The sequence below is a fragment of the Heterocephalus glaber genome, unplaced genomic scaffold, assembly GCF_053883595.1.
Source record: "Heterocephalus glaber isolate CG9 unplaced genomic scaffold, H.glaber_assembly_v1.0 deba00001744, whole genome shotgun sequence".
NCBI lineage: Eukaryota > Metazoa > Chordata > Mammalia > Rodentia > Bathyergidae > Heterocephalus > Heterocephalus glaber.
Window position 1 is genome coordinate 4,371,812 of NW_028258450.1, and position 26,698 is coordinate 4,398,509.

Here is a 26,698-nt window from a genome sequence, read left to right on the forward strand (position 1 = left end):
TCCTTTCTGAGTCTGACCACAGCATGCACCCTCAGGTGCACTAAAGTCAAGCAGTTCTCATGCTTTTGTCCCCACCTCCTCTGCACCTGTGAATTTAGCAACACAAAAGGAGGGGGAAAGTCTAAATTTTCTTGGCCCAAATCTGAAAGGACCAGTTTGTTTCCAGCATCATCCTCTTTCTGATGGAGGACTAAGATATTGTTTTTTGCGTCCAGGGTGCACATATGAAGCCAAGGAGGCATTCTGTGGCACAATTTGAGGCATAAATCAATATAGGGAAGTTGATCTGGATGTTCCCATCCAGGGGTGGTGACTGTTAGCCAGATGGACCAAAGGAGACCCTCACCTAGGGATCTCTCAGTTGGCCCAGTTGGGCAAAGCTCTAATTCACAAAAGACTCTAAGTTTTGGGAGTTTTATCTTAATACCATAATTTCCAGTAAAACCTTTCTTAAAATTCTTAAGCATGCATTCCAAAACAGTAGGATGAGATATTTCTGTCCCCATGATGGACTGATCAGAGTGTTGGTGTGTGGATGGGTACCCTTGTATGGAGACGCAAGACAGACAAAGGTAGGGGATCACTTGCTTGCCTGCCTGGCTGTGGGCCTCTCAGCCACTTTAAGGTCTGTTCAGGCTAAGGTAGGCTGTTGCTTAAACCCACTGTTGTGCCTTTGTTAAATGCAACTACAGAATCACGGGACAGACTGCATGCAAGCTCCGCAACTCAGGGAAGGATCTTTGAGCATAAATACCCCCTCCCTTTGTCTTGGAACATGGACAAGACCACCTATAAAGTTTCACAGCTCATTATATTCACTCTCCTAGCCAAGATTCTTTCATTCACTCATTTATTCAGAGGTTATTACATTCCCTCCCAGTGGCCCCCTAACCATAACCAAAACAAATGGGAAGAGCTGCCTCCCCAAATGGCAAAGTGCAAGGGGTGATCGAGACCCTGCTCTATGTTTGCCTAAAGTTCACAAAGTGAACCAAAACAAATGGGAGGAGTTACCTCCCCAAATGGCAAAGCACAAGGGATGATCAGGCCCCTGAGCTGTATTTGCCCAAAGTTCCAAAATACAAATTCACAAAGAGAAAACAAACAAAACCAAAAATTAACAATTAGGGGGATTTCCAGGGGTTTCTCACCCAGAAAAGGAAAGTGATAGATGAGACACCAACAGCAGCAGCCCTCCTTCTGCTGTCTTCTGTCTCAGGTTCGGGCTATCTGCCACTGGTGGGCGGGTCTCTGTGTCCTGTTGGGGAACCTGGAAATTAGTGGCAGGGGTGCACCATTCCCCTTGAGGAGGTGGAGAGCTGCTTACTTGGGTGGAGTTTGGGCTGATGCCCAAAAGGGCCACTTCTTTCCCAGTTCCCGGTCAGGGAACCAAATGTTCCAGAATCACAGAAAGAAATGCACAGAGACAAAGAATTCAGGTAAAATAACAAAGGTTTTTACCTGTTAGCAAGGCAGAATTCCAGAAACTGATCTGGTCAGAGTCCCTGCCCTCCATTCTTTGTCCATCACCTTTTATACATTTGTCAATCATTATCTCATCCCTAGTGGTCTTTGTTCAGTAAATAAAGTTCCAATTCCTGTTTAATGGTTAGACACAGGTGGCTTCTGTCACTGATTACACCCCTGAACACATGACAGTTAAGGCACACACACCACAAGTTTGCTCGAGGATTCTCACTTTGTTCTTCAGAGCTAGGATGTTATCTATAGTGGAGCTACAGATCGAAGGAGCTATATAACCTTCACTTTAAACAACAAAAGCAATGGGCTAAGGCAAGCATTTAAAGGGATACACTACCTACTTTGGTTTTACAACTACTTTAATAGCTAATCTACTAAACTTACTTTAAAACTTTTCCCTATCAATGTGCCACCACTCCCAGCACAGAGGAGGTGAGCTGCTTGACTGCCAGCAGCACCATCACCACCGCCCCCCAGTCGAAATGAGAAGACACGTAAACAAGCCTCAAAACCAGACTTCCAGATCACCTACAGCAATCCCAAAAGGAAACAAGATGGAACACTCTGATAATCAACCACCTGGACTTCCGTAACTGGCAACAAAAGAGGATTTGAAAAAAATAAATTCAGAAAAAAAAAATAGAAGAGATGAGGAACATGATGGAATGCCAATATAGGAAACAAATTGAATCCATAAAACAGATGCAAACAGATTTCCAGGAGATTAAAAACTCCACTGAAAGTCTATGCAGCAGAATGAGCCAATGTGAAGACAGAATTTCAGACATAGAAGATAAGATTGCAATTGGTGACCAGGAAAAGAAAAATTGCTTTAAAATTGTAAGGGACCATGAGAAATCAATCCAGCAGCTACTAGATGATGAAAAGAAGAATAACACAAGACTGATCGGAATCAATGAAGAAGCAGGAGAGCGTGCAGATGACATAAAAAATATGTTCACAGAAGTAATGGCAGAAAAATTCTCAAGCAGGGGAAAAGAACTAGACATACAGATAAGTGAGGCACATAGGACTCCAACTAGCCTTGATCAAAAAAATCTACACATAGGCATATAATAGTTAGGATTCCAGAAATCCAACAAAAGAACAAAGATCTACAAGCAGTTAGAGAAAAGAAACAAATCACATAGAAAGAAAAACCCATCAGAATCACAGCAGACTTCTCAATGCAAACCCTCAAGGCAAGAAGAGTTTGGAGTGATATATTCCAAGCTCTAAAGGAAAAGAGCCTCCAACCCAGGTTGATGTACCCTGCAAAACTATCTTTCAAAATTGATGGAGAAATAAGATACTTTCATAACAAAGAGGACCTTAGGAACTTCTTGAATACCAAAGCAACACTCAAAAACTTTTAGTCAAAATCCTAGGAAAAGACAAAGAGGATCACAATGCCAGGAAGCACGGCAGAATGAATCCATCAGGCACGACAAGAAATTAAACGCAAAGGGGGAGAATCTAACAAAAAGAAAAAGTCATGACCATGATAAGTCAATATGTATCAGTTGTAACCATCAATGCTGATGGTCTCAATTCACCAATCAAAAGAAACAGACTGACAGAATGAGTCAAGAAGATCCAACAATATGCTGCATACAAAAAAAAGTACTTAATTCAAAAACAAACTCATAGACTGAAACTTAAAGGGTGGAAAGCAATAATCCATGCAACAGGAACACACACAAAAAAGCAGGAGTAGCTATTCTCTTTGCAGATCAAGTGGATTTCAAACCAATACTGATTAAGAGAGACAAAGAAGGACACTAAATCCTTGTAAAGTGAAAAATCCAAGAGGAAGAGATGACAATTCTAAATGTATATAAACCAAACACTGGTGCACCCAACTATATAAAATAAATATAAACAGACATGAAAAATCAAATAACTGGACCAGGGATTTAGCTCAGTGGTTCCGGTGCCAGCCTCACAAGTGCAAGGTCCTGAGTTCAATCCCTGGTACCAAAAAAAAAAAAAAGAGAGAAAGAAAGGAAAATCAAATAACCACTAATACAATAGCAGTGGGGTACCTCAATACTCCACTGTCACAAATAGATCAACTAGATGAAAAATAAGAAATGAAATGCTAGAACTCAAAATACTCTTGAACAAATGAACTTAACAGATGTTTACAGAGCATTCCATCCCACAAAATCAGAATACACATTCTTTTCACCTGCACACAGGTCATTCTCCAAAACAGACCACATTCTCACTCATAGAATGTATTTAAGTAAATGCAAATGAGTTGAAGTTATCCCCTGTATGTTATCAGACCATAGTACAATGAAATTGGAGATCAATAGCAAAATAAACTGCAAAAATTTCATAAACACATGGAAATTGAACAACACACTTCTGAATAACCAAGGGGTCACAGAGGAAATTAAAGAAGAAATCAGGCAGTTACTACAATTAAATGACAATGATAATACAACATGTTGGAATCTATGGGACACAATGAAAGCAGTCTTACGCACGAAATTCACAGCAGTGAATACTCATATTAGGAGAACAGAACCAGCCCAATTAAACAACCTGATGCTGAACCTCAAGCTTTAGAAAAAGAAGAGCAGGACAAACCCAAATCTCATACAAGGGAAGAAATTATATAGATCAGAGCAGAAATCAATGACAGGAGACTAAGAGAACAATACAAAAAGTCAATGAAGCTAAGAGTTGGTTTTTCAAAAGAATAAACAAAATTGACAAACCCTTAGCCAACTTTATCAGAAAAAGGAAAGAAAAGGCTCAAATCCATGCAATTAGTAATGAAAAGGATGAAATTACAATGAATCCAGCAGAAATCCAGATGATCATCAATACCTACTTCAAGAACGTACAGGCCAAAAACATGGAAAACACAGAGGAAACAGACAGATTCCTAGATAAATATGAATTACCAAAGGTGAATGAAGATGACCTAAAAATTCTAAACAACCCAATATCAATGATGAAATTGAAAACATAATTAAAAACTTACCAACCAAGAAAAGCCTGGGTTCTGATGGCATCACTGCTCAATTCTAGAAGACATTTAGAGAGGAGCTACTGCCATTATTCTTTAAACTCTACAGTGAAATTGAAGGGGAAGCAATACTCCCAAAATCATTCCTGGAAGCAAACATCACCTTGATCCCCAAAGCAGAGAAAGACCCAACCGAAAAAGAGAACTATAGGCCAATCTCACTAATGAACATAGATGCAAAAGTCCTCAATAAGATACTGGCAAACAGAATTCAGTAGATCATCAAGAAAATCATACACCCTGACCAAGAGGGATTCATCCCAGGGGTGCAGGGATGGTTCAACATATGCAAATCAATCAATGTAATAAACTGTATCAAAAGAGCCAAGGACAAAACCATATGATCATCTCAATAGATGCAGAAAAAGCATTTGACAAAATCCAACACACATTTATGATAAAAACCCTACAAAAAATTGGAATAGATGGTCTCTACCTCAATCTGATAAAAGCCTTCTATGAAAAACAGCCAATACCATACTAAATGGTCAAAAACTGAAATCCTTCACACTAAAATCAGGAACAAAACAAGGATGTCCACTATCACCACTCTTGTTCAATATAGTTTTGGAAACATTAGCCACGGCAATTAGACAAGAGAAAGAAATAAAAGGAATAAAGATAGGAAATGAAGAAGTCAAATTGTCATTATTTGCAGATGACATGACACTGTATAAGGGAGACCCCAAGAATGCCAGCAAAAGTCTTCTAGACTTCATAACCAAATTCAATAAAGTAGCTAAATAAAAGGTCAACACACAGAAATCACTAGCTTTCCTCTATATGAACAACAGACTCAATGAGAGAGAAATAGGGCAAACAATTCCTTTCACAATAGCATCAAAAAAACTGAAATACCTAGGAATCAACCTAACAAAAGAAATCAAAGACCTGTTCTCTGAAAACTACAGCACTCTGAAAAGAGAGATTGAAGATGATATCAGAAAACAGAAAGACATCCCCTCTTTCTGGTTAGGAAGGATCAACATAATGAAAGTGACCATACTTCCAAAACTGCTATATAGATTTAATGCAATCCCAATTGAAATCCCAGCAGCATACTTCATGGACCTTGAGAAAACAATCCAAAAATTCATTTGGAACAAGAAAAGACCTAGAATAGCAAAAGCATTTCTAGGTAACAGAGACATGGTAGGGGGTATCATATCCCCCAACTTGATACTATACTACAAAGCTACTGTGATAAAAACAGCATGGTACTGGCAAAGAAACAGATGTGAGGACCAGAGGAACAGATTAGAAGATGCAGAAACAACTCCAGACACACTCAGCAACCTCATCTTTGACAAAGGACCCAAACAACCTCATTGGGGGAAAGATAGCCTCTTTAATAAATGCTGCTGGAAAAACTAGGTTTCAACTTGCCAAAGATTAAAACTAGACCTACTCTCTTACCATGCACTAAATTCAAATTGAAATTGATTAAAGATCTAAATATTAAGATAGAAACACTGAACCGGCTGGAACAGAGGTTAGGTAGAACTCTTGAAAACTTTGGTATAGGAAAAGATTTTATGAACAAAACCTCAGTTGCCCATGAAGTAGCACAAACAATCAACAAGTGAGATCTCTTCTTATTAAAAAGCTTCTGCACAGCAAGAGAAACCACCAGCAGTGTGAAGAGCAACCCACAATGTGGGAAAATATTTTCACCTGCTGTTCCTCAGACAAAGGTCTACTCTCTAGAATCTATAAAGAACTTAACAAAAATCAGACCTCCCAAATTTAAAGACCCAATCAAAAAATGGGTATCTGAAATGAACAGACATTTCTCAGACAAAGAAGTGGAAACAGCAAATAAACATATGAAAAAATGTTCAACATTGCTGGTCATTCACGAGATGCAAATGAAAACAACTCTGAGATTCCACCTCACCCCAGAAAGAATGGCTGTTATCACGAAATCAACCAATAACAAATGCTGGCGGGGTGTGGGGAAAGAGGAACGCTCCTCCACTGCTGGTGGGAGTGTAGACCAGAGCAAACACTGTGAAAGTCACTATGGAGTTACCTCAAAGAACTAGGACTGGAAGTCCCATTTGACCCAGCTATTCCCCTGCTGGGTATATTCCCCAAAGAATTAAAAGAATCATACCACAGTGATATATGTGCACCCATGTTCATAGCAGCACAATTTGTAATAGCTAAAACTTGGAAGCAGCCCAATTGCCCATCAACTGGAGACTAGATAAAGAAAATGTGGTTTTTTAATAAAATGGAGTACTACTCAGCCATAAAAAATGAGAAATTAGAGAAATTTATAACTAAATGGATGCACATTGAGGCCATACTCTTAAGTGAAATAAATGGGACACACGTGTGTAAATACTGAATAGTCTCTCTAGTGTGAGAAACTGAAAGTGTAAATAAGGACTAAAAGGTATAATAGAAAATGTGAAATGGGAAGCAAAGGGGAAGGGAAAGTAGGAGGGGTAGGGAAAAGGAAAGAAAGGAATGGAATTAATATGAGAAAATGAAAAAATGGAAAGAATGTCTTTGTAAATAGGGTAGGATGTAGGGGTTGAAGGGAGGGCAAGGGAAGGGGGAAAAAATAAGAACCAAGAGCGATTATGTAAAGGTGCAAATTTCCATTGATGAATGTCATTATATTGTATAACTAAAATGTATCAATAAAATAAAATTTGAAAAAGAAATTAAAGATGTCTCAGAGAAACAGAAAGATACCCATTATACATGAGTTGAAAAACTTAATACTGTTAAGATAGCAGACTTTCTGGAGTGAAATATTCAGAACAACTCAATTTAAAGTCCAACATATATGAACAACTTTTGAGATAAATTGAGAGAACTTTTAGAGATTAAACTAATGGAGATCTTAATATTAATATGAATGCATGTTTCAGTTCTGCCTGGTAAACTACCACAGGTTTATGTGGTTGTTGGGAACACAATGGGCCCAAACAATACTCTTTCCTATTAGTGAAGTTGTCTTTTTCATTTGCATGGGGCTTCCACCTCTGTCCTGAACTGTTCTGTAGTCTGTCTCAGGGGGGAGCAACATTTCTGGCTACACAGTAGACTGCCTCACTGTCCGACATGAAAACCAGCTTTTTGGGATTGTTTATTTATTCATTCATTTTGATGTGCTAGAATCAAACCCAGAGCTTCATGTATGCGCAACAAGAGTTTGTGGTGAAGAGCCACACCCTCACACCATCTAGTCCTGTCATTCTATCTTTAATATGGCTCAATGTCTCCTGGCAGGTTCATGAAAACAGGTTCCTGGGTTACCACCACGAGTTTTCTGGCTCAGTAGGTCCAGGTAGAATTTCTAGTGTTTGTATCCCTAACAAACTCTCACTGATAGTGCTGCTGGTCCTTTTAGAGAGCCACCAGTCTTTCATATTCCTCAGGGCCAACTCAACAGAAGAGAAAAAACTGTAGCCCTTGAGTAAGAGAAAAATAAGTGGGATCCCCATTATAGAATCCCACATGCACCCACCAGGATGCTATTTAAAGTGCTTTGCTAAATTCTGCAGTGAAATGTGTGCAGAGAAGACTGACAAATTGATACATCACGGAGGAAAATGCCTACTCTGAGGTAGAACAACCTGAAATCTAAATGGACCACACCCAAGAAATGAATCGAAGGACCAGCTAACGTCAAATGGATAAACTCCCATTTGAGGGAGGGAAATATGGCCAATATTTGCTCTTTTATAAAGGCTATTATCCAACCTAGGGACCTACTATTACTTCCACTTGAGAGTTGGATAAAAAAGGCTTCATCGGAGCGGCAAAGTGATGTAGTGAGACATCTCACTGCTAAGCGACAAGCTGAGGTGGGAAGCTGAACAGTGTTTTTCCAGAGTCAGTGCTTGTAATGGGTTGTTCTCTGATCCTCAGAAAGATATGTTCACATTCTGACATGTGGAAACTACCACTGTGACCGCCTTTGTGAAGCATAAATAATCATGATGCTTTACCAGCAGAAATTACGTCCCCATGAAAATACAAGTTCTACACCTACACACAACACAAACGAATCCCATACATATGATGTTGAGTACAACAAGTAGACATAAGGGTATGATTTAATTTACATGAAATACAAAAAGAGACAAAATGGGTCTATGCTGTCAGAAATCAGAGGGTGGTAAATCTTGTAAGAATGGGGAAGGAAGAGGAGATATGATATGTTTCTCTATTTTTGTCGTTGATGTTGAGGATTGAATACAGAGGCTCTTACACTAAGCATTTTCTCTACCAGTGAGTGAGCTTTAGCCCAAGCCTCTGATCTGTTTCTTAATGTGGTTGTCAATTACATGGAGTGTTTAGTTCATCAAAAGTGACCTACCTCTACACAACTCATACATGCATGTTAAAAATATACATTTTAATGTATAAGGTATGTGTTGCATATTTACACAATGGTGTATTACTCCATCATAAAGAAAAACAAAATCCTGACACAGGCTGCCAAATGGATGAATCTCAAAAACATTAGATTGAGTTCAAGAAACCAGGCACTAAAGGTCACTTATTGAATTGTTCCATTTATGTGAAAAATGACGACTTGACAAATCTATAAAGATTGAAAGCATTTTTAGGGTTACTGAGGGCTGGAGAAATGAAAGGAAAGGATGGGGGTGAGACTTAATGGACATGGTTCGTAACCATTCAGGGTGATGGAAATGTCTTGGAATTTGGTAGGGGTGATGGTTGCACATCATGACTGTATTAAATGCCATTGAATTTTTCAAGTTAAGATGATTAATTGTATCTCTTGTGAATTTTGCCTCAAAAATTAAAATGTATATTCTGTCTCAATTTTTAAAACTTAAAATTATATGAAGGAAACATTCAAGTTCCATAAGAATTTAGCTAACTTGCCAAGGTGATTTTATTAGCAGTTCATCAGGATCTTGGTTTCAGTGCAAACTTTTCCCTACAGAAACCCTCCTGGTTCCCCATCCAGAAGAATTAGCAGTGTATTCATCACCACTGAGCATTGGCTGAGCCTGTACTCAGAAAACAGAATCATCCGCATGGAACAGAGATCAAACATTTATTTATCAGATCAGTCAGGACTGAAAGAATGGGATTCTATTTAGAGAGGCAGTTAATGAATCTGTAACTTCTTCATCTTTGAAATCATCATGGGTTTTCTAAGTACTGTGGAGGAAAAAAGAGAGATTGGAATCACAATTATTCTCACCTTTCAAGGGTCAGGGTCATATCTGTCTACCTCTCTGAGGAATCATCTTTGATCTCTGCCCATGGGAGATCTGGTCTACTGAAATGACTAATTAGTATGAGTCCACACAACAAAAGGACAGAGGGCCTTAAGAGATCAGTGACCTAAAAAGGGTGTGTCCGGAACATCAGTTCTGGGCAAACAAGGAGTTGAGTAGTTTACTTTGGGACTTTAGGTCTGTTACAGATTTTTATCTAGTGTCCCCAAACTAACAAACATCTTTATCCATTAACTCACATTTAATCACAATGGGGCTGGAGAAAAGGAACAAAGGTTATGCAGTCCCACATCATGAGCAGTGTTACAATGTTATTGAAAATAACATGGGTAACATAAAATTTAACACACAAGCATGCATGCACATCATGTGCACATCCTTTGACCTAATGACTTTATGCAGCTATTCCAATGAAAATTAAAAAAAAAAACAACCCACACACTTCCTCAAAGCTCAACCTGGAAAGTAATATGAATATAAAATATTTAAAACAATCATATTATGCTTCAGCTAGGAAATAGTATATCATATGGAATTTGGTGTAAGCATGATAAAAGTTGAAGTGGCCTTACACATGCACATGGTAAATCTCATAATGTATATATTTACATAAAGATGAGGTCAATGGAGCTAGTGTAATTAATTATATTTTAAATTACCTTAAATATATTTGTGTACATGTAATTCATAAAATAAACCAGGAATACACACTCCAAATGATTAGCTGTACTTTCTTCTGTAAGAGGAAAGAGAGAGAAAAGCAGGGAAATAAGAAGAAAAGCTAACATTTTACTCTTCCAGATATGTGCTGCTTCCATGTTTAAAGGGGTATTTATTCCTGTACTCATTGTGGAAATCAACTATTAAAAATAAAAGCAATGGGCACACTATTACAAATATTAAACAGTATATAAAGATATACTAGAAATGTCAAAACTTGCTAACAATGTAGTATACGTGGCGACTGTCAAGTCTGAGATTTATTCTTTCCATAGAAACACAAATTTAACAACCATACATGGACCATAATACCTCTGTGAGAAACCTACAATCAAGTAAAGAAATTAAAACAGCCTGAACACCATGACAGCAATAGCAACCATTTTGAAACAAGTACAAACAATACCTTTATTTTTCCCACATCTCTGCCTTCTATAAATCAACACACTTCAGAGCTGAGAAATATTCTTGGCCAAGGGGAAGTGTACTAATCATCTTTCCCAGTGCTAAGATAAAATACCTGATACCAGCATCTTAATTGAGGAGATGTTTATTTTGGCTCATGGTTTCAGTAGGTTCAGACCATGGCAGGCTGTCTCTTCCACACACACACAAAAATGATAGAAAGGTCTGATGGAGGAAAACTATTCACATCATGTCAGCAGAGAGAGATGGGAGGAGCTGGGGATGAGAATCCACCCTTCCATGTCTCTTTGCCTCCCACTTGCCATGAGGTGGAGGAGCTTTACTCTGGCTATGATGTACTAAATGTCATTGACTCATTTTAAATCTCTTTTTCTGAACAAAAAAGTGTAAGTTAAGGAAAGGAGAGGACAAAAGAATGGGACAGCAAATGGAAGAGAGGAAAAAATACAAGATTTTTCTGACTGTATCAGGCATTATTCTGAGTACAATAAAATATGAAATAAACCATGAAATATTTATGTCATAGATAAAAAAGCAGGCTCAGAGCGGTGAAGTACAATTAGCACTTTTGCCCTATGGGTTGTTCTTTTCAGCCACTGCACGGTATGGCTAAAGGGAAAAAAATGATAGAAAGGAAAGAAAGATATTTTAGCACTTAAAATTGACCATCCATTGTGAAGTGGAATGGTTAATCCCTCTGGAAGTATTTTCCTGATATTAGTTTGCAAAATTATTGATGATGTCATGAGTAGATCTACCAAGGGTTTCCTGTCTACTTGGCCCTTGGGAACCTCTGCTCCAATTCCACAGCCTCAGCAAATGGTCTGAAGATTGCTAATTTTCCCTCTTGCTACACTACTCTCACTTTTCTTTGATTTCCAACCTATTAATTTTGGGATTGTTCAGCTAATTATTTTGATTAACTGTTCCAATTTTTTTGGAACCTAGCAGCCAAAAAAGGAAAAAGAAGGAAGTAATGAGATATCTATTTCTGAAAACTCACACAGCCTGTGACAGTTAGTATCAGGAAGTGGATCTCTTTGAATGTGATGGAAATGAGGATGCCTCAGTGGGGGCAGGAGAAAAACATGGACCCCTGGTGCCAGGGAGGTGGTCCCAGTGTTAAAACTCACTGGAGTTGCTTGGGATGATGTCCTGAGGGAGTTGTATGCACTAGCCCAGGGGACTAGAGAAGTCCCAGGAAAATAAGAATTCAATAGACTGATCACTATTGCCAAGCACCACTGTCACCCACTCGAAAGTAATAAGTAGCTGCATTTGAATAATAGGCAACCAATAACTGAGTATGAAAACCAAAGAGTCTCCCTGGAATGTCAAGAAGAGAACCTTCAGATTAGCCCACTAATGGTTACTATTGGATGAGCTCTAGAGAAAGTTAAAGGCTCATCGAAGCTAGTTGAAGGAAGAAGTAGTTCCCTTTCAATGTATTAAACAATGCAGTTGCTCTGTGAAACCCAAATAGCTCTGAGTCATTTCTTGCGACCCAACAAGAAAGGTGAATAAAATTACTTCCCAGAGTCCCCGTGTAGGGAAGAAAAAGCAGTGCCTTGGCCTGGACTCTCAAATGACAGGCCCCACAAAAGCCCTCATCTCTGTGTCCTTGACACTGTGATTAAGGACTCCAGTGTCATTTCCAAAGGAATGGTTCTGTGAGTTTAGACCAATGCACAGAGCTGTGGTTTGGCCATGAACACTGTCATTGGCCACTACTGAGTCTGAGTTATGCTCAGGGTGTCTCCTCTTTGGTCTGCCTGGCCAGGATACTGAGACCCTCAGCATCTGTTTCCATGCATAGAATAGTAGCTTGGGTGGGGAGAGAAATGAAGAGTAAAAGTTGATGATACAGTGTGTGAAATGGGGTCATCTAATGATGCCTACTAGTAAGTGGTATTTGTCTGATGACTCCCTGGGTCAGTGGTGTTTGACACAGAGACTAGGTGTAGCCCAAGCCTGCTAAGGCTTACTTTACATATTTGTACACTAAAATGATAATTACCAACATCACATCTTGAGGTCATTACGGAGGTGAAATGGCATGTTGTGCAGGAAGTATCCAGTACGGTGTCCAGGGTATATTTAGCACTCAGGGAAATCCTTTCTACATCTATGTATTCCTCATTTTATTGTACTTTGCTATATTGTGCTTCAGAGAAGTTTCTTTTTTTACAAATTAAAGGTTTGGGGGTTTACTTGGTTGAGGAAGTCTATTGACATCATTTTCCTAAGAGCTCACAAGATTGTTAGCATTTTCCTTAGAAATGTAGTGTTTTAAAGTATGTACACTTTTAGACACAATGCTATTACACACATAACACTACAGAAGAGTAGAAATATAACTTTTATGCACACTGGGAAACCAAAAATTCTTGTGACTCCTTTCACTGAAAAATTTGTTGCCATGGTCTGGCACCAAACCAGCATTATCTTCATGGTATGTGGTGAGACCAGGGCAGACTGTTCTTTCCCTGCCTTCATCTTCTTTTCAGAAGAAATGAATTCGGCATCAGCCTGGGGACAGGGACAGATCACCCATCCAGGCACCCGCCAGGTCCAGAACCAACCTGTCACCTGTTTCTTTATGATCTGTGAGCTAATGGTTTTCTCAGTTTAAAATGGTTGACTATATCCATTTTTAAAAAGGCAAGTCATATTTGTGTGCCACTTCGAAGTTACATAAGAATAACATTCCATGATCCATAAAATACTATACTGAAGCACAGCCACGTACACCCTTTTGTGTGTTGCTGGTGGCTGCTCTTGTGCTGCAAGGCCAGAGCTGAAGATCTCTGAAAGGACATTAGGACTTGCTGAACCAGAAGTATGTAAGGTCAGGTCCTTCACAGGAAGGCCTTGCTGACAACTGGTCTGAGTCATCACCACTCAGCTAGGCCCCAAGCTTCCTCCAGCATCAATCCCAAGTGTTCCCCTCCTTGACCACAATACACCCTGTCCCGTCTTCCCCGATCACCTTACTTCTGAGGAGAACACTGCTTCCATTTTTTATCTTTGTTGTAATCAGCTGTCAATGAACACGAACTGCGATTCAAAACATAGCCTTTCTTGGTGCATTTGTGAAATACTTCTCCTCTGAAGTAGAATGGAAAGGTACAGTTTGGAGGATCTACAGAGACAGGGTGGGTGGAAGGAGAACTATAGATATAGTCTTCAGATTCATCAGTACTGAACGTATAGCATACTGTGAATTTTCAACTGAATATTTTTCAAAACTGTAAAAATTATGTAGAAAGGGTATGAACTTTGGTCTTTCTAATACCAAGAATCATACAGCCATCGCTTCTCAGCCTTTTGGCTAAGGTCAAGTGTAGCATTCGTTCTTATCAGTTTAATATCTGATACATCCTCTATCCAAGGACAATATATTAAAAGAATAAAATAAAATAATTAACTTGTTAGTTATGAGGGTATGGAGCCTTGATATTTCTGTTTGCAAATATTACCCTGGTAATTTTTTCCCCTTTTTTTCAGTACTGGGGATTGAACCCAGGACCTTACACATGATAAACAAGTAGTCTGCCTGTGACCCTTCTATCCATGAGCTGCATGCCTAGCCCTGGTTATTCTAATGAAAAATAGATAACTTGATGAAAGACTAATTTTAAAATGGCTACTTTCTGTTCTTCTTATATCTAAGTACTTAGAAGTACTTTATCTCCTAATACAAATTTTCATTTATTAACCAAATTGCACATTACCTTGAAATTAATTTGGAGGAGGGAAAGAAACATGCTCTGTGCCCAGGGAACAATAACCCTGGAGAGCTGTGCTCCTAAGAACTAATGCCAGGAGCATTCACTGTCTGGCTGTCATGTGTAAATTAAAACTCTGCTGCTTTTGTTTCTGCCCCTTTTCAGGCATTGCTTGGTCATTTTCCTGAGGTAGACTGAGGTTTATCACCTCAGTCATGTTCTAAGTTTCTGGGAGACTGGTTTTAAAGGTCTTTTGTGACTACTGGTCTAACCCTTTCTAAAAATTCTACTAAATTCAATACCAAATTAGGGGGAAAGACAGTTACTCCTTAGGCTCTTGTGTCCTCAGCCCTTGTATGTTGTGTATCTATAGTTTTCTCAAGTATGTTCTAAGCACAGAAGTATCCAAGTGTGGCCAGAATTTAAACTGAAAATGGTCTTTTAATAGCTTCTTTAAAGTTACATTTAGATGTGAATTTTGGCCCAACAGAGTGACAAACAGTGTTAAAAGCAGAGTAAGTTCAGTCAGTGTGGTATAAAATGTAGTTTGTAGAGTATGTTTGCCATTGCTGAAAATCTACCTCACCTCAGAATCTCCACTTTCCCCAGTATAAGTGCCTGGCCAGCTGTCAGAAATTACATAATTCCTTTATGACTTAGTTGTATGTGTGTGTGTATTTTCTAAGGTTGCACATTGGAGAGTGTGAAAATAAGATGTTTTGTCTGAAGGCTGCTGTGCCTAATCTGAATCTATTCAATACTGTACTTGCTCCAGTCGCTTCCTGTGGAATATTAACTTGGTAGCAGACAGTTGGTTCTGTGGGCATATAGTAAATCAAATTAATCTATTTTTGTGGGTCCCTTGTCTAAACTTTCATCATCTTTTAAACTGCTGAGAATTTTTGTTGCACTTGAAAACAAAAATAGACAGAAAATTTAAAAGAGAGATTTGTTGCTTTTTTGCCATGCCAGAATTTGTGAGCATAATCATATTTTGCTTTGTATTTAGAGTCATGAACTCTTAAGCTGCCAGCTACCAAGAACCAAAAACAGGCGCATTCTGCTTCTTGTAACTCATCTCTACTAGTACATTATAAGAAGCAAAGATAATTGGGAAAATATTTTATTTGAATGGTTTCTAGAAACAAAGGACTAATACTACATTATTTTTCATGTTTGCTGTTTCTTTAAGCAGCCTACTGTGCCACAAAATTATTTTGAAGGTATTTTTTTTTCTATAAGAATTGTTTTAAAAGTATGCTCATCAGATCAGTTTTAGATGTGTTTCAAAATACAACTGATTTTTAAAAGTCCAAGTACTGACCTGAGGGCCCGGGATTTAGCTCAGTGGTTTCGCCTCCTGCTGCACAAGCGCAAGGACCAGAGTTTGATCCCTGGTACCAAAAAATAGAAAAAAACAAGTACTGACCTGAGAAGCAAGTGTTTGAACTCTACTGTGGAGAGAAAAGAGGGCATTGCCTGACTTCTGTATTTCTGTGCCATCCAGTATACTTAAAGTATCAGTTGTGCAGTTCTCCTGTTTAAATAGGAGCTATTGGCCTCCTTGGCCCTAGATGAAAGGGCTGATATTTTAAGTTGATTATTTTAATGTAAATAAATCCATCCTAATTTTTAAAATTTGGTTGAATATTTTTCTTGTTCAATAACATTAAAAACTAAAAACTGGAAGTACAAAAACAAGAAAAAAATGAATCATACAGCCAATGGTTGTCATCTACCCATTAGGCCCTGGGCATGTAAGCGTCCCATGGTAGCACACTCACCCATCGCAGTGCAGTACCACCACCTGCCTTGGAAGTTCCTGTCAAAAGAACACCAGGCAAAGTCACTGTGAACGGAGATGCAATTGTAGTAGAGTACATCACCATAGGTAAATGGAAAGACGCAGGATCGTATTGGAAAACCTAGAAAAGAGGAGACATGGAGAATGCAGGGCAGCTCATTCTGAGAGTAGAAATTCAAGGGTACATCGCGGTGATCCAGACTGACTGCTCTCTCATCATCTCACAGCCACATGCAGCTGGCCTCGCTAAATTATCTTTCCTGTATGCCGCAGGAAATATAAGTGAATATCTTATATTCATGTATTTCCACTCAGAGCTGGCTGCAGGCTGGAGTTGCTATCTTCCTTCTGATATAGGTCCTCTATCACTGATAGACCTGACTTTCCTAAGCCCTAACTCTGGAGTCCATCCCATTGTCTCTTGTCTCCATGACTCCTAGAAAAATAAATCTCTTACCCTGCCAAGATAGATCTTAAGTATCTCTCCGAGCTCTCTACCTCCCTCCACATTCTTTGCAACCATCTGTCTCAACTACAGCAAAAATTTATCTCTGCATGTCCCCTCCCCTATTTCTTCATCCAGCAGGGAAAATGGTCATTCTTAAATACTAACCTACACCTGCAGCTAACCCATCCCATGCCCTATCATTCTTAGGATAACAAACAACACTGAAATGGCTCATATTCTCACCACAGAAAAATTTGGGAAAAAATGCAAAGAGGTGACAATTTCAATAGCTTTGACTTAATCACTCAATAATGTCAACAAATATCAAAACATCACATTCAACTCTATAAATACATAAAATTCATGAATAATAGGAAGAAAGGGGGCAAAGGGGAAGGGGAAATGGGAGAGGTAGGGAAAAGGAAAGAAGGGAATGGAATTAATATGAGAAAATGAAAAAATGGAAACAAGGTCTTTGTAAATAGGGAGGGGTGGAGGGGTTGAAGGGAGGGCAGGGAAATAACAAGAACCAAGAGAGACTATGTAAAGGTGCAAATTTCCATTGATGAGTGTCATTATATTGTATACCTAAAATGTACCAATAAAATAAAATTTTAAAAATAAAATTAACTTTCCCATTGAAAAGAAAGCGAACTACAAATGAAGAGAAAGTACACCCACACAATTGCTGACCCTAGTTGCAACAGACAAAAGTATCTTTTCTGGCAGGGCAATAGAAAACCTTGGGTTGCTATCTCAACTGTGTCATCAAACATCTGTTTTGGCTCTCCTGTGACTCAGGAGAGCCTTTCACATCAGAAGAATGACACTGGAAAGTGTTAAATGGCAGGAAGGTGTAAGAAATTTTCAGGAATCATTTGAGAGGCTGATAAATAGAGACGATCTACCTACCTGGAATCCGATGATGTAAATGGGCAATCAAGTCTAAAAGAGAAAAAAGTGAGTTAAATTTAGGCCATGTCCTAAAATACTTCATTCCTGAAATATGGCTGCTGAAACACACCAGAGTTCACAGAGCCAACTGTTCTCTTGTTCTGGAATCATCTACATCACATCTTGGATGCCATACAGACACTTTTGAGTTAAGGGATTGTGCATCTACCCAGGAAAGCCCTTGTATTCACATTTGAGCGCTGACTCTGACTATTTTAAAGGTCTTCCTTTCAGTGAGTTAGATTAAATACACTTTGTCCAGTGTCATCCAACTTCAACCAATTCATTGAAATGCTACAGTATAACAAACAGAGAGACATTCACCAAAGAATAGTGGCATTTATGTGGGAATAGCAGGGTATTGCGATGGGAATACTGTTACTGTAGTAACTGTGGGCATATTTAAAGAAGTGAAGGTCAGGGAAAGTTACTAAAAGTCCAAACAAGGAGGATTGAATCTGGTATTTTGCAACAGTAATCCTTGTGACCAAGGATTCAAATTTACCCGTAAAATCAACATTGAACCTAACCATTGAATTTGACTTGCTTCACAACCAATTCGGTTTGCGACCAGAATCACTGAAATAATTAAGTTCATGAACAAAGATACCACTGTAGTTTGTATTTTGTTTCATTAGGATTGACATAGGAAACTCCATTTTTATTGTGACAACCTTTCATAATTCTGAAACTCAGAGGAAAAATTCTAGCCATTACCTACCTGACAATTTCAAGAAAATAACTTGAAATGCTTGGTCAGTGCCAAAGGCTAAATGTTCCCACCAGCCTCCATGATTTTTTTACCCTTGAAGAATTTGTCTTTTCTCATGCCTGAGCTTGTTTAGGGGAGTAAGTGTTCTGTTGTACCAATTCCACTCACAAAACAGCTTTTCTTTGAAGGCATCAAATAACACTTGTTAATTAATGGTGGGTTGGCAATTTGACAACAGCTTTTGGAATGAAAAATTGTAGATCATTGATTCTTTCTTGCTCCTAAGCTACACCCAATCCCACTAATTTTATAGTCAGAAAAACGTAGGCACCATGGGACAACTGGCCTGAAGTCATGGGAACTGGGCCAATGGGAACAGTTGTAGAGGCTGACGTCAGAGGCTGCTCTGCACCACAGGCTCTTGCATGTCAGGAATGCTGCAGGGGCTCCAGCCTAGCAGCAGCACTGTACTGTCACAGCACTGTATTCGTCTGTTCTCTGATGTCAAATCCAAAGACTGGGTAAACTTTTTAACAAAACAGGTTAATTTTGGATCACTGCTCTGGAGATCCAAGCCCAAAGGGCTTCTATGGTTGATCATCTTGTTAGCTGAGTCTCAGGGTGGTGCAGGGACCATGGTTGCTTGTAAATAAGTCAGAGTCAGTCTCTCTCTTTCTCTCCCCTCATTTTCTTTCTTCTAATAAATCCACTATGACTCAATCATGCTGATTCTTTGGGGAACACATTCAAACCACACCCAGTATCCAAACCACAGTACCTGGGAAATTGCCACTTCTCTGTGCAAGGAAATTAACCCTGTGTGCTTGACTTCTGTATTTTTCATCTAAAGATGCTGATTCTTGGGTCGTTGGTATTATTATGTTCTATATTTATATACCATAATGATATCTAACTCTCAGAGAGAGGGAGACAGAGAGAGAGAAAGAAACAGGCAAAGATAGAGCCAGACAGAGACACTGAGAGAGAGACAGACAGAAACAGAGACAGAGAATACAGAAATGGAGGCTTAGAGAGTGAAACTGCACATCTAAAATCTCTGAACTAAGAGTAGTTTAGATAGTCTTCTGGCTCCAGCACCTAAGTCTATCAAAGTCCTGCTTTGAGGGTGCTGCCACCAAGCTGAACCTTCTCCAAATGCAGCTGGTAAGCAACAGTCACTTTAGACTGAAGCCAAAGGCACTGATATTTCCTTAGGGTACTGGGATGAGAGCTGCTATGGGTGAGTTTTATGCTTTCTCCAGGCACAGAGCATGTGGCTTGGCCAACGGTGCAGCTGTTCTTTATAACCTTCCATCTTTACTGTCTTTAACTTCTGTGGCTCCTTGTGGTTTTAGAGATGAGAGTGGGAAAATACATTCACTCCATTTTTTCCAGAATCTCAAGTTGCCTGCAGCATTGATTACATGCAGCTCTGTCTGGTTCCAGGGACTGAGCTGCTTTTGACCACAGTGCCCCCAGAAGCAATTCTCTGTCATTTCTTCTACTAATAATTTCTTGAAAATATCAACTTTTTATAGAATCCCTGTCACCATGATTTATGTCTTTACCACATTAGAGTTCTGGCCAAACATGACCATTTGTACATCTGATGTTCCTCCCACTCCTTCAACAAAGACATTCCACCCCACCACCGCTGCTCAAGGGCTCGGTGTGCTTGATGTGTTCTGAAAAAGAGAAAAGAAGAAACACCCACCAACATCAAAATCTGACCTGGCATTCACAGGTAGCCACACTATTCTGCTACTGGGTATGAACAATTGCACAGAGTAACAACCTCAGGCAAGGCTACTCTGAGATAATGATGCCCTGCATTTCAGCAAGAACACGTCATGGTTTTGGGCAAGCACTGGCAAAAACAAGATCCATCCACAGATTACCCAAGTCTCTTGTTTATAGTTTGCAAAAGCTGTTTCCTCAGGAAACTTTCCTTCTGTCCTATTGTGCCTCCCCCATAGGTAGGATTGATTGAGATACCAAGTATCAAAATTGTCTCCTGAGAGCATCTAATCTTGAGTAAATCTGGATTCCGTGAGATTTCTGAAGTCACCCAAGGACACCCTCTTCCTGAGACATTATGTACCCGATGGTGTGTGTTCCCCAGGCTGGGATGCATGAGGAGCTCAGCATGCACAGAGGACATGGGCTGCAGAGCACTGACTGTCCTGAGGGTTTACCACACCTCCTTCACTAATTGTCCCAGCAATGACAGGAGCTTCATATTAGTCATTCTGCATTGAATTTGTTTGTTTTCTGTGAAGATCATTCAAACAGTTCTAATTTCAAATGAGTTAAAGGGAACGCATAAAAGACCTCCTAGCCATCCATATCCATTTACCCTATCACTGGCCCCACTGCTGTCACTTCTGTAAAACCTGCAGAGATAATTTGTGACTATTTCACAAAACATATGCTAATGATTTTTATTCTGTTTTTCACTCAAAAGATAGCTTAACCCATGTACTGTTTATTTTGGACTTTGTGTCCTTGAAAATAGACCTTGGAGGAGTTTCCAAAACAATACATAACTTGCTCACTCCTGCTTTAGGATTTTTTTCTACATAATGAGAAGTCAAAGGCTCATTCAGAGACAAAAGTCACTTGTTCTATGATCATTCCCCTACACACACACATACACACACAAACACAACAGCATCAACAAAATGGGGGAGGTTGAATCCTAGGCTCTATGGACCCTATATTCTTCAGTAGCATGTATGCTGCATTGAAAAGTTGTTGTGGATGATTGATTTCCTTTCTGTCTCAAGCCATTCCTGTTCTGATCTCTCTCCCTTTATCATTTACCCACCACACCCCCTCACCTGCATTGAGCCCACACATACAGATGGCCAGCGCCACCCAGCCCACCAGATATCTCATCACCTCCAATGGCCTTCAGATGGTGTGCACCATACAAACCTCTCCTCTGACTTTATACTCTCCCTGTCTGCCCCTCCTACCCTAGCAGCTCTCCCATACTTACTGCACAGCCTTTTCTTCCTGGCCCTACATCTGACAGTCCTTAAAGAAACCAGTTGTGTCCATTTTAGAATGTTCTCCGGCTATAGTCTGCCAGTGTGATCCTGGACAAGCACCGTCACCCCTACCTTGGCATGTGTTAAAAACTCCAACCCTTGGGCCTCACCTTGCATCTGCAGAAATTCTGGGGAGTAGGGCAATCACCTCCCTTGTAATGGCCTCTGAGTGAATCCTATGTTCACTACAATTTGAAAATCAGAGTCCTACAGTGTGCCTAATACTTTCATATCTATTCCACATCATTTGCTACTTGATTATTTTTTTTTGCTTAAATTCTTTTATTGGTACATTTTAGGTATACAATATGTTTACATTTATCATTGAGTGCTTGTACCTGTACATGATGTATCTTGGTTCTTATTTTTTCCCCATTACCTGTGCGCCCTTCACCCCTCCACCCTTCCCTATTTACATAGACTTCGTTTCCATTTTTTTTTCTTTTCTCATAATTTTTCCTTTCCTTTCTTTCCTTTCCCCATCTCCTCCCACCAGCCTTACCCTTTTGAACCTTTTCCTATTTCAAAGTATCAATTATTAGTTATTAATCCTTTTAATCCTTATTTATACTCTCAGTTCTCACACTAGAGAAACTATTCGGTATTTACACGTGTGTCCTATTTATTTCACTTAAGAGTATGGCCTAATATGCATCCATTTGGCTATAAATGTCTCTAGTTTCCCATTGTTTATGGCTGAGTAGTACTCCATTTTATGAAAAAAAACCCCACATGGTCTTTATCCAGTTTCCAGTTGATGGGCACTTGAGCTGTTTCTAAGCTTTAGCTATTACAAACTGTGCCACTATAAACATGGGTGGACATATATCGCTGTGGTATGATTCTTTTAATTCTTTTGGGAAGATACCCAGCAGGGGAATAGGTAGGTCAAATGGAACCTCCAGTCCTAGTTCTTTGAGGAATCTCCACACTGATTTCCACAGTGGTTGCACCAGTCTGCACTCCCACCATCAATGGAGAAGGGTTCCTTTCTCTCCACACCCCTGCCAGCATTTGTTATTGGTTGATTTCTTGATAGCAGCCATTCTTTGTGGGGTGAGGTGGAATCTCAGTGTTGTTTTCATCTGTATCTCTTGAATGACCAGTGATGTTGAACATTTTTTCATATGTTTATTTGCTGCTTTTACTTCTTTGTGTGAGAAATGTCTGCTCATTTCAGGTGCCCATTTTTGAATTAGGTCTTTGAATTTGGGAGGTCTGATTTTTTTGAGTTCTTTATATATTCTAGATAGTAGCCCTTTGTCTGAGTTACAGCTGCTAAAATTTTTTCCCACATTGTAGGTTGTCTGTTGGCTCTGTTGGCGGTTTCTCTTGCAGTGGAGAAGCTTTTTGTTTTTTTCTTTTTTTGGTACCAGGGATCCAACTTGGGTCTTTGTGCTTTCACAGCAGGCGGCAAAACCACTGAGCTAAATCCCTGGCCCAGCAAAAGCTTTTTAATAAGATGAATTCCCAGTTGTTGATTCTTTCTGCTAGTTCCCATGCTATTGAGGTTTTGTTCATAAAGTCTTTTCCTATGTCAATATCTTCAAGAGTTCTACCTAACTTATCTTCCAGCAACTTTAGGGTTTCTGTCTTAATATTTAGGTCTTTAATCCACTTCGATCTTAGTTTAGTACATGGTGATAGATATGGGTCTAGTTTTAATCTCTGGCAGGTTGAAATCCAATTGATTATTTTTTAATTAAGTTTACTACTACATTTTAGGTATACATTATGATCACATGCATCATTTCAAATTTGTACCTATGTAGCTGGATACAGGGTCCACACTCAAAAATCAATAGCCTTCCTATATACAAACAACAGACTCACTGAGAGAGGAATTGGTTACTATTTCTTAAACCAGAATACAGTGAGAAAGGCAAAGTCAATATGAGCCTCCTGGATAAGAACATCTCAGAGATTCCAGGCATTTGCCTGTGGTCAGGCAGCCAACTGGAAAGAACAGATTGTAATCCAAGTTCCTATGTGTGTGCTTAGTTCATGCTACAATTATTTTCCCGTTTCACAATTTCTAGAGGGATCTAAAAAGGCACAAGAGGAGAGAGAGAGAAAGTGAGCATGCATGGGTAGGTGGGTGTCTCCAACACAGGCATCTCGAGTCTAATCCTTTCTATTCTTCCCCACTCGATAGTGAGTTCTTATATGCTAAGAGTCTTCCTAGGAAGTCTGGTATCTTCAGAGCAGCAGATAATGTGCAATCATTCACATGAAAAGCTGACTAATTACCAGTTATGAACCAAATCAGTCTTCATGTGCAGAATGAAAAGGAATACAGAACCTAAAGACAGGCCACATTTTGTTTCTGACATTTGCTAACCAAGTGACTATGGGGTTGTTTTCTGAACCTAAAATATTTGAGTCACATGTATCCAACTTGAGAGCCCAGTGTATACCTTCTTTTTATTTTTCTTTTTTGAGTTATTTTCCATAACATCAGAATTTTCAATACAGAACTATTATAATCCAGGATACACATTATTGTGGGGAAAGATCCATTTCCATATGTCTTATTCAGTAGGTAATATTTGTAGCAAGCAGTTAAGTTCTCCTTATTTACTGGGGGAGATTGCTCATCACAGATTTTTCATTTTTTATTTTGTTTCTTTGCTTTTTTCTTGCTATTTTGGTTGAACCCAATCTTTCCATGCTCTGAATTCTAGTCCCAAAGTCAATGGGCTGTTCTCTTCCTGAACTTCTATGGAAGGACTTATAAATATTTACCATCAGTGAGAAAAGTTCTAGAAATTCATCCCATGCTGCACACTAAAGCCATATCCAGGACACTGTGTGCAGGAGTCAGAACACTGTGCCCTCTGAGGGGCTAAGGAGGACACAGAAGAGAAGTCACTGTTTCTTTATTTCTCAACTGAATAGTAATTATGTCCCAAGGCACTTGGCTGTGTAAAAGTATTTTTCAGATCCGGAGTTTATATGAAGCAAACAGTATGGATGAGTAGAGACAGTCCTGAGAGACAAATCTTATCCAAACTCATAAACCTATCAAATAGTAGCAATGGATTTGCATACCAGAGCTTCCCTATGAATACCAATAGCAGGTCAAGAAAAATAATCACTGATTCTGACAGAGAAGGGATCAAGCAAGGGCTCAATTCTCATCTTCTGCAAGAGGGAAGGGATATGGCTCTGGGTTTGCATTAGAATATCTACTAGCAATGCCAGTTCTCAAGCTGGTGAAAGGTAGATATACATTGACATCAGACAGTGTAACATTCAAATCTTAAGTTTCTGATTTATTGGTGGGGATTTTATCTAAGTGACCCACACTCTATTCATGTCAAGGGTTGTTTAATATAATGTTTCATAGATTCACAGCCCAAGAAGCATTGTGGGTGTTCAATCTTCATGAGTTGCTGTTGCTTTTAAGAGTTGGATATTTTTGAGACACATAAATCTTCCAGGAACCCTGTTCATTACTTAGCAATGTCAATCATTACAAAGTACCAAAGACCAGAGCTGACTAACACATCAGTCCTTATGCACAAGAAGGTACTGCCCCACCATTCCCAAACATCTGAAACACAATCCTATTTCAGCATTTCTCTCTGTCAGAAACTCTATTCCTCAAAGATATCAGGCGGGATTCCTTCCTTCAGATCTCAAACAATCTTTGTCACCTGCTCAGAAGGGCCATTCTTCTTCATTGTCTCTAAAACTGCATCACTCATAACTCCATTTTTTCTTTTTACCATAATCTGATATTTCCTGCAGAAATTTTCCCTGCCTGTTGTCACACTCCACACTTATATCTGTATCCACATGCCTATGGGCAACAAATGGCACACGCTCAGCAATCATTTGTTGAGTGAAGAGACCATACCTGCCTCATAGATTTGGTGTCATGACTTTGTGACATAGCATGGGTAAAGAATTAGGCTCAAATGTGGCACCTGCTGAGCAATGATAAAAGTGGCCGCTGTTGTTCATGAGACCAGTGGCCATGACTTGCTGTGTAGTCACTATAAGTCATTCCTGATGTTCTTGCCTGAGAAAGAGTACATGAGATTGATCTCTGAAATCCTTTCTAACCTCAGTAACTGTGTGATTTCATGAGTTAGTACTTTTCATTGGTACTTCTCATTCTGACAAGATGAGAGCCAATTTTAGGCTTTGTTGGATGCAACACCTGTGGTGTTCAGTTAACTATCCCTGGTACATTGCTAAGGGTGTAGGGGGCCACTGCCGTATTTGATACTGATGTCCTCATGTTCACTGCTATTGTGAGACACTACCAGTAGCTCACTGAATAAATAGTTATCAAATATACATGCTTGGGGATGAAGTCTGTTTGATGGAAAATACCGAGAATCCTCAAGTTTGATGAATTTGGATTTAATTCTCACTTCGGCCACTGAGCAAAATCATCATCCTAAGTGACTGGTAATGTTAGGAATCCTGTCCCTGTGTCCATCTGTCTGGATTCAGTGCCTCATTTTTCTGCTTACTGTGTGATTTAAAGAGCTTTGAACCTCATATTTTTCTGTGGAATAATGGAGCTAAGAACAGCACCTTCCCCATTAAATTGTCATGTTTTATGGGCTTATGAAAAGCAGTTAAAACAACCCCTGGAACACAATAAGTTCTGCAGAAATGTTTTATATAATCACTGTTACCACTCTGCTACTATCAGTACAAGTAATAATAATAAAATTATTTTAAAATGATTATTCTACTTTATAATTGAACACCCAAACTTGATAAGGAAGCGATAGTATGAAACCTATTTATGAAAGGAAAAACCAAGGCTTCCAGCTGTTGTAGAAAGGATTTTTCCCAGAAACAAATCATTCTCAAGTTAATTTAAAGGTTAAGAAATGAATTGGGCATGACAGCAAAAGCCTGTAATCCCAGGATTCTGGTAGACTGGAGCAGGAGGATTGCAAGTTTGATCCCAGTTTGGGCAATTTAGCAACTTACTGAAACTGGGTCTCAAAAAACAAATAAAAGCATAAGGGATGGGATATAGCTCAGGGCAAAGGCCCTGGGTGCAATCCCCAGTACCACAAAGAAAGTTTACAAATTATATTCCACCATTTCTGTCAATCTTAT

The 26,698-nt window shown here is 39.2% G+C and overlaps 2 protein-coding genes and 1 pseudogene across 6 annotated transcripts in view; 1 reads left to right on the top strand and 2 right to left on the bottom strand.

The window, feature by feature from the left end:
• LOC101704327 (sulfotransferase 2A1) overlaps window positions 1-1,543 on the bottom strand; it is a 65,841-nt gene extending 64,298 nt beyond the window's left edge. Inside the window, exons 1-2 of one of the 4 annotated variants that reach the window (XM_087200804.1) lie at window positions 1,462-1,480; window positions 1,152-1,258 (exon numbers count right to left, since the gene is read on the bottom strand). Coding sequence is in view for 1 of the 4 variants with exons in the window: in XM_013066168.3 (XP_012921622.2) it covers window positions 1,462-1,516 (55 nt within the window). In the remaining 3 variants the exon portion in view is untranslated. Of the gene's footprint in view, window positions 1-1,151; window positions 1,300-1,327; window positions 1,420-1,461 lie in introns of those variants that run through there. The other 3 variants (XM_013066168.3, XM_087200805.1, XM_004867033.4) reach the window with 3 other exon arrangements.
• An 8,018-nt stretch (window positions 1,544-9,561) lies between these two features.
• Window positions 9,562-21,452, bottom strand: Bsph1 (binder of sperm protein homolog 1). 2 transcript variants are annotated; one of them, XR_015447224.1, is made up of 5 exons: window positions 17,913-18,095; window positions 17,801-17,833; window positions 16,421-16,561; window positions 10,422-10,498; window positions 9,562-9,682 (listed from the first exon to the last, which is right to left on the bottom strand). XR_015447224.1 is itself a non-coding variant. In XM_087200806.1 (4 exons), the coding sequence occupies exons 1-4, from the start codon at window positions 21,450-21,452 to the stop codon at window positions 13,899-13,901; spliced, it is 384 nt and encodes a 127-aa protein (XP_087056932.1). In that variant the 3' UTR covers window positions 13,673-13,898. The 2 variants fall into 2 exon arrangements, 1 of the variants encoding a protein (XP_087056932.1); XM_087200806.1 differs by lacking the exons at window positions 9,562-9,682; window positions 10,422-10,498; window positions 17,913-18,095 and adding exons at window positions 13,673-14,050; window positions 21,395-21,452.
• LOC147821358 (U2 spliceosomal RNA) lies at window positions 14,220-14,371 on the top strand (annotated as a pseudogene).
• Window positions 21,453-26,698: the final 5,246 nt, after the last annotated feature.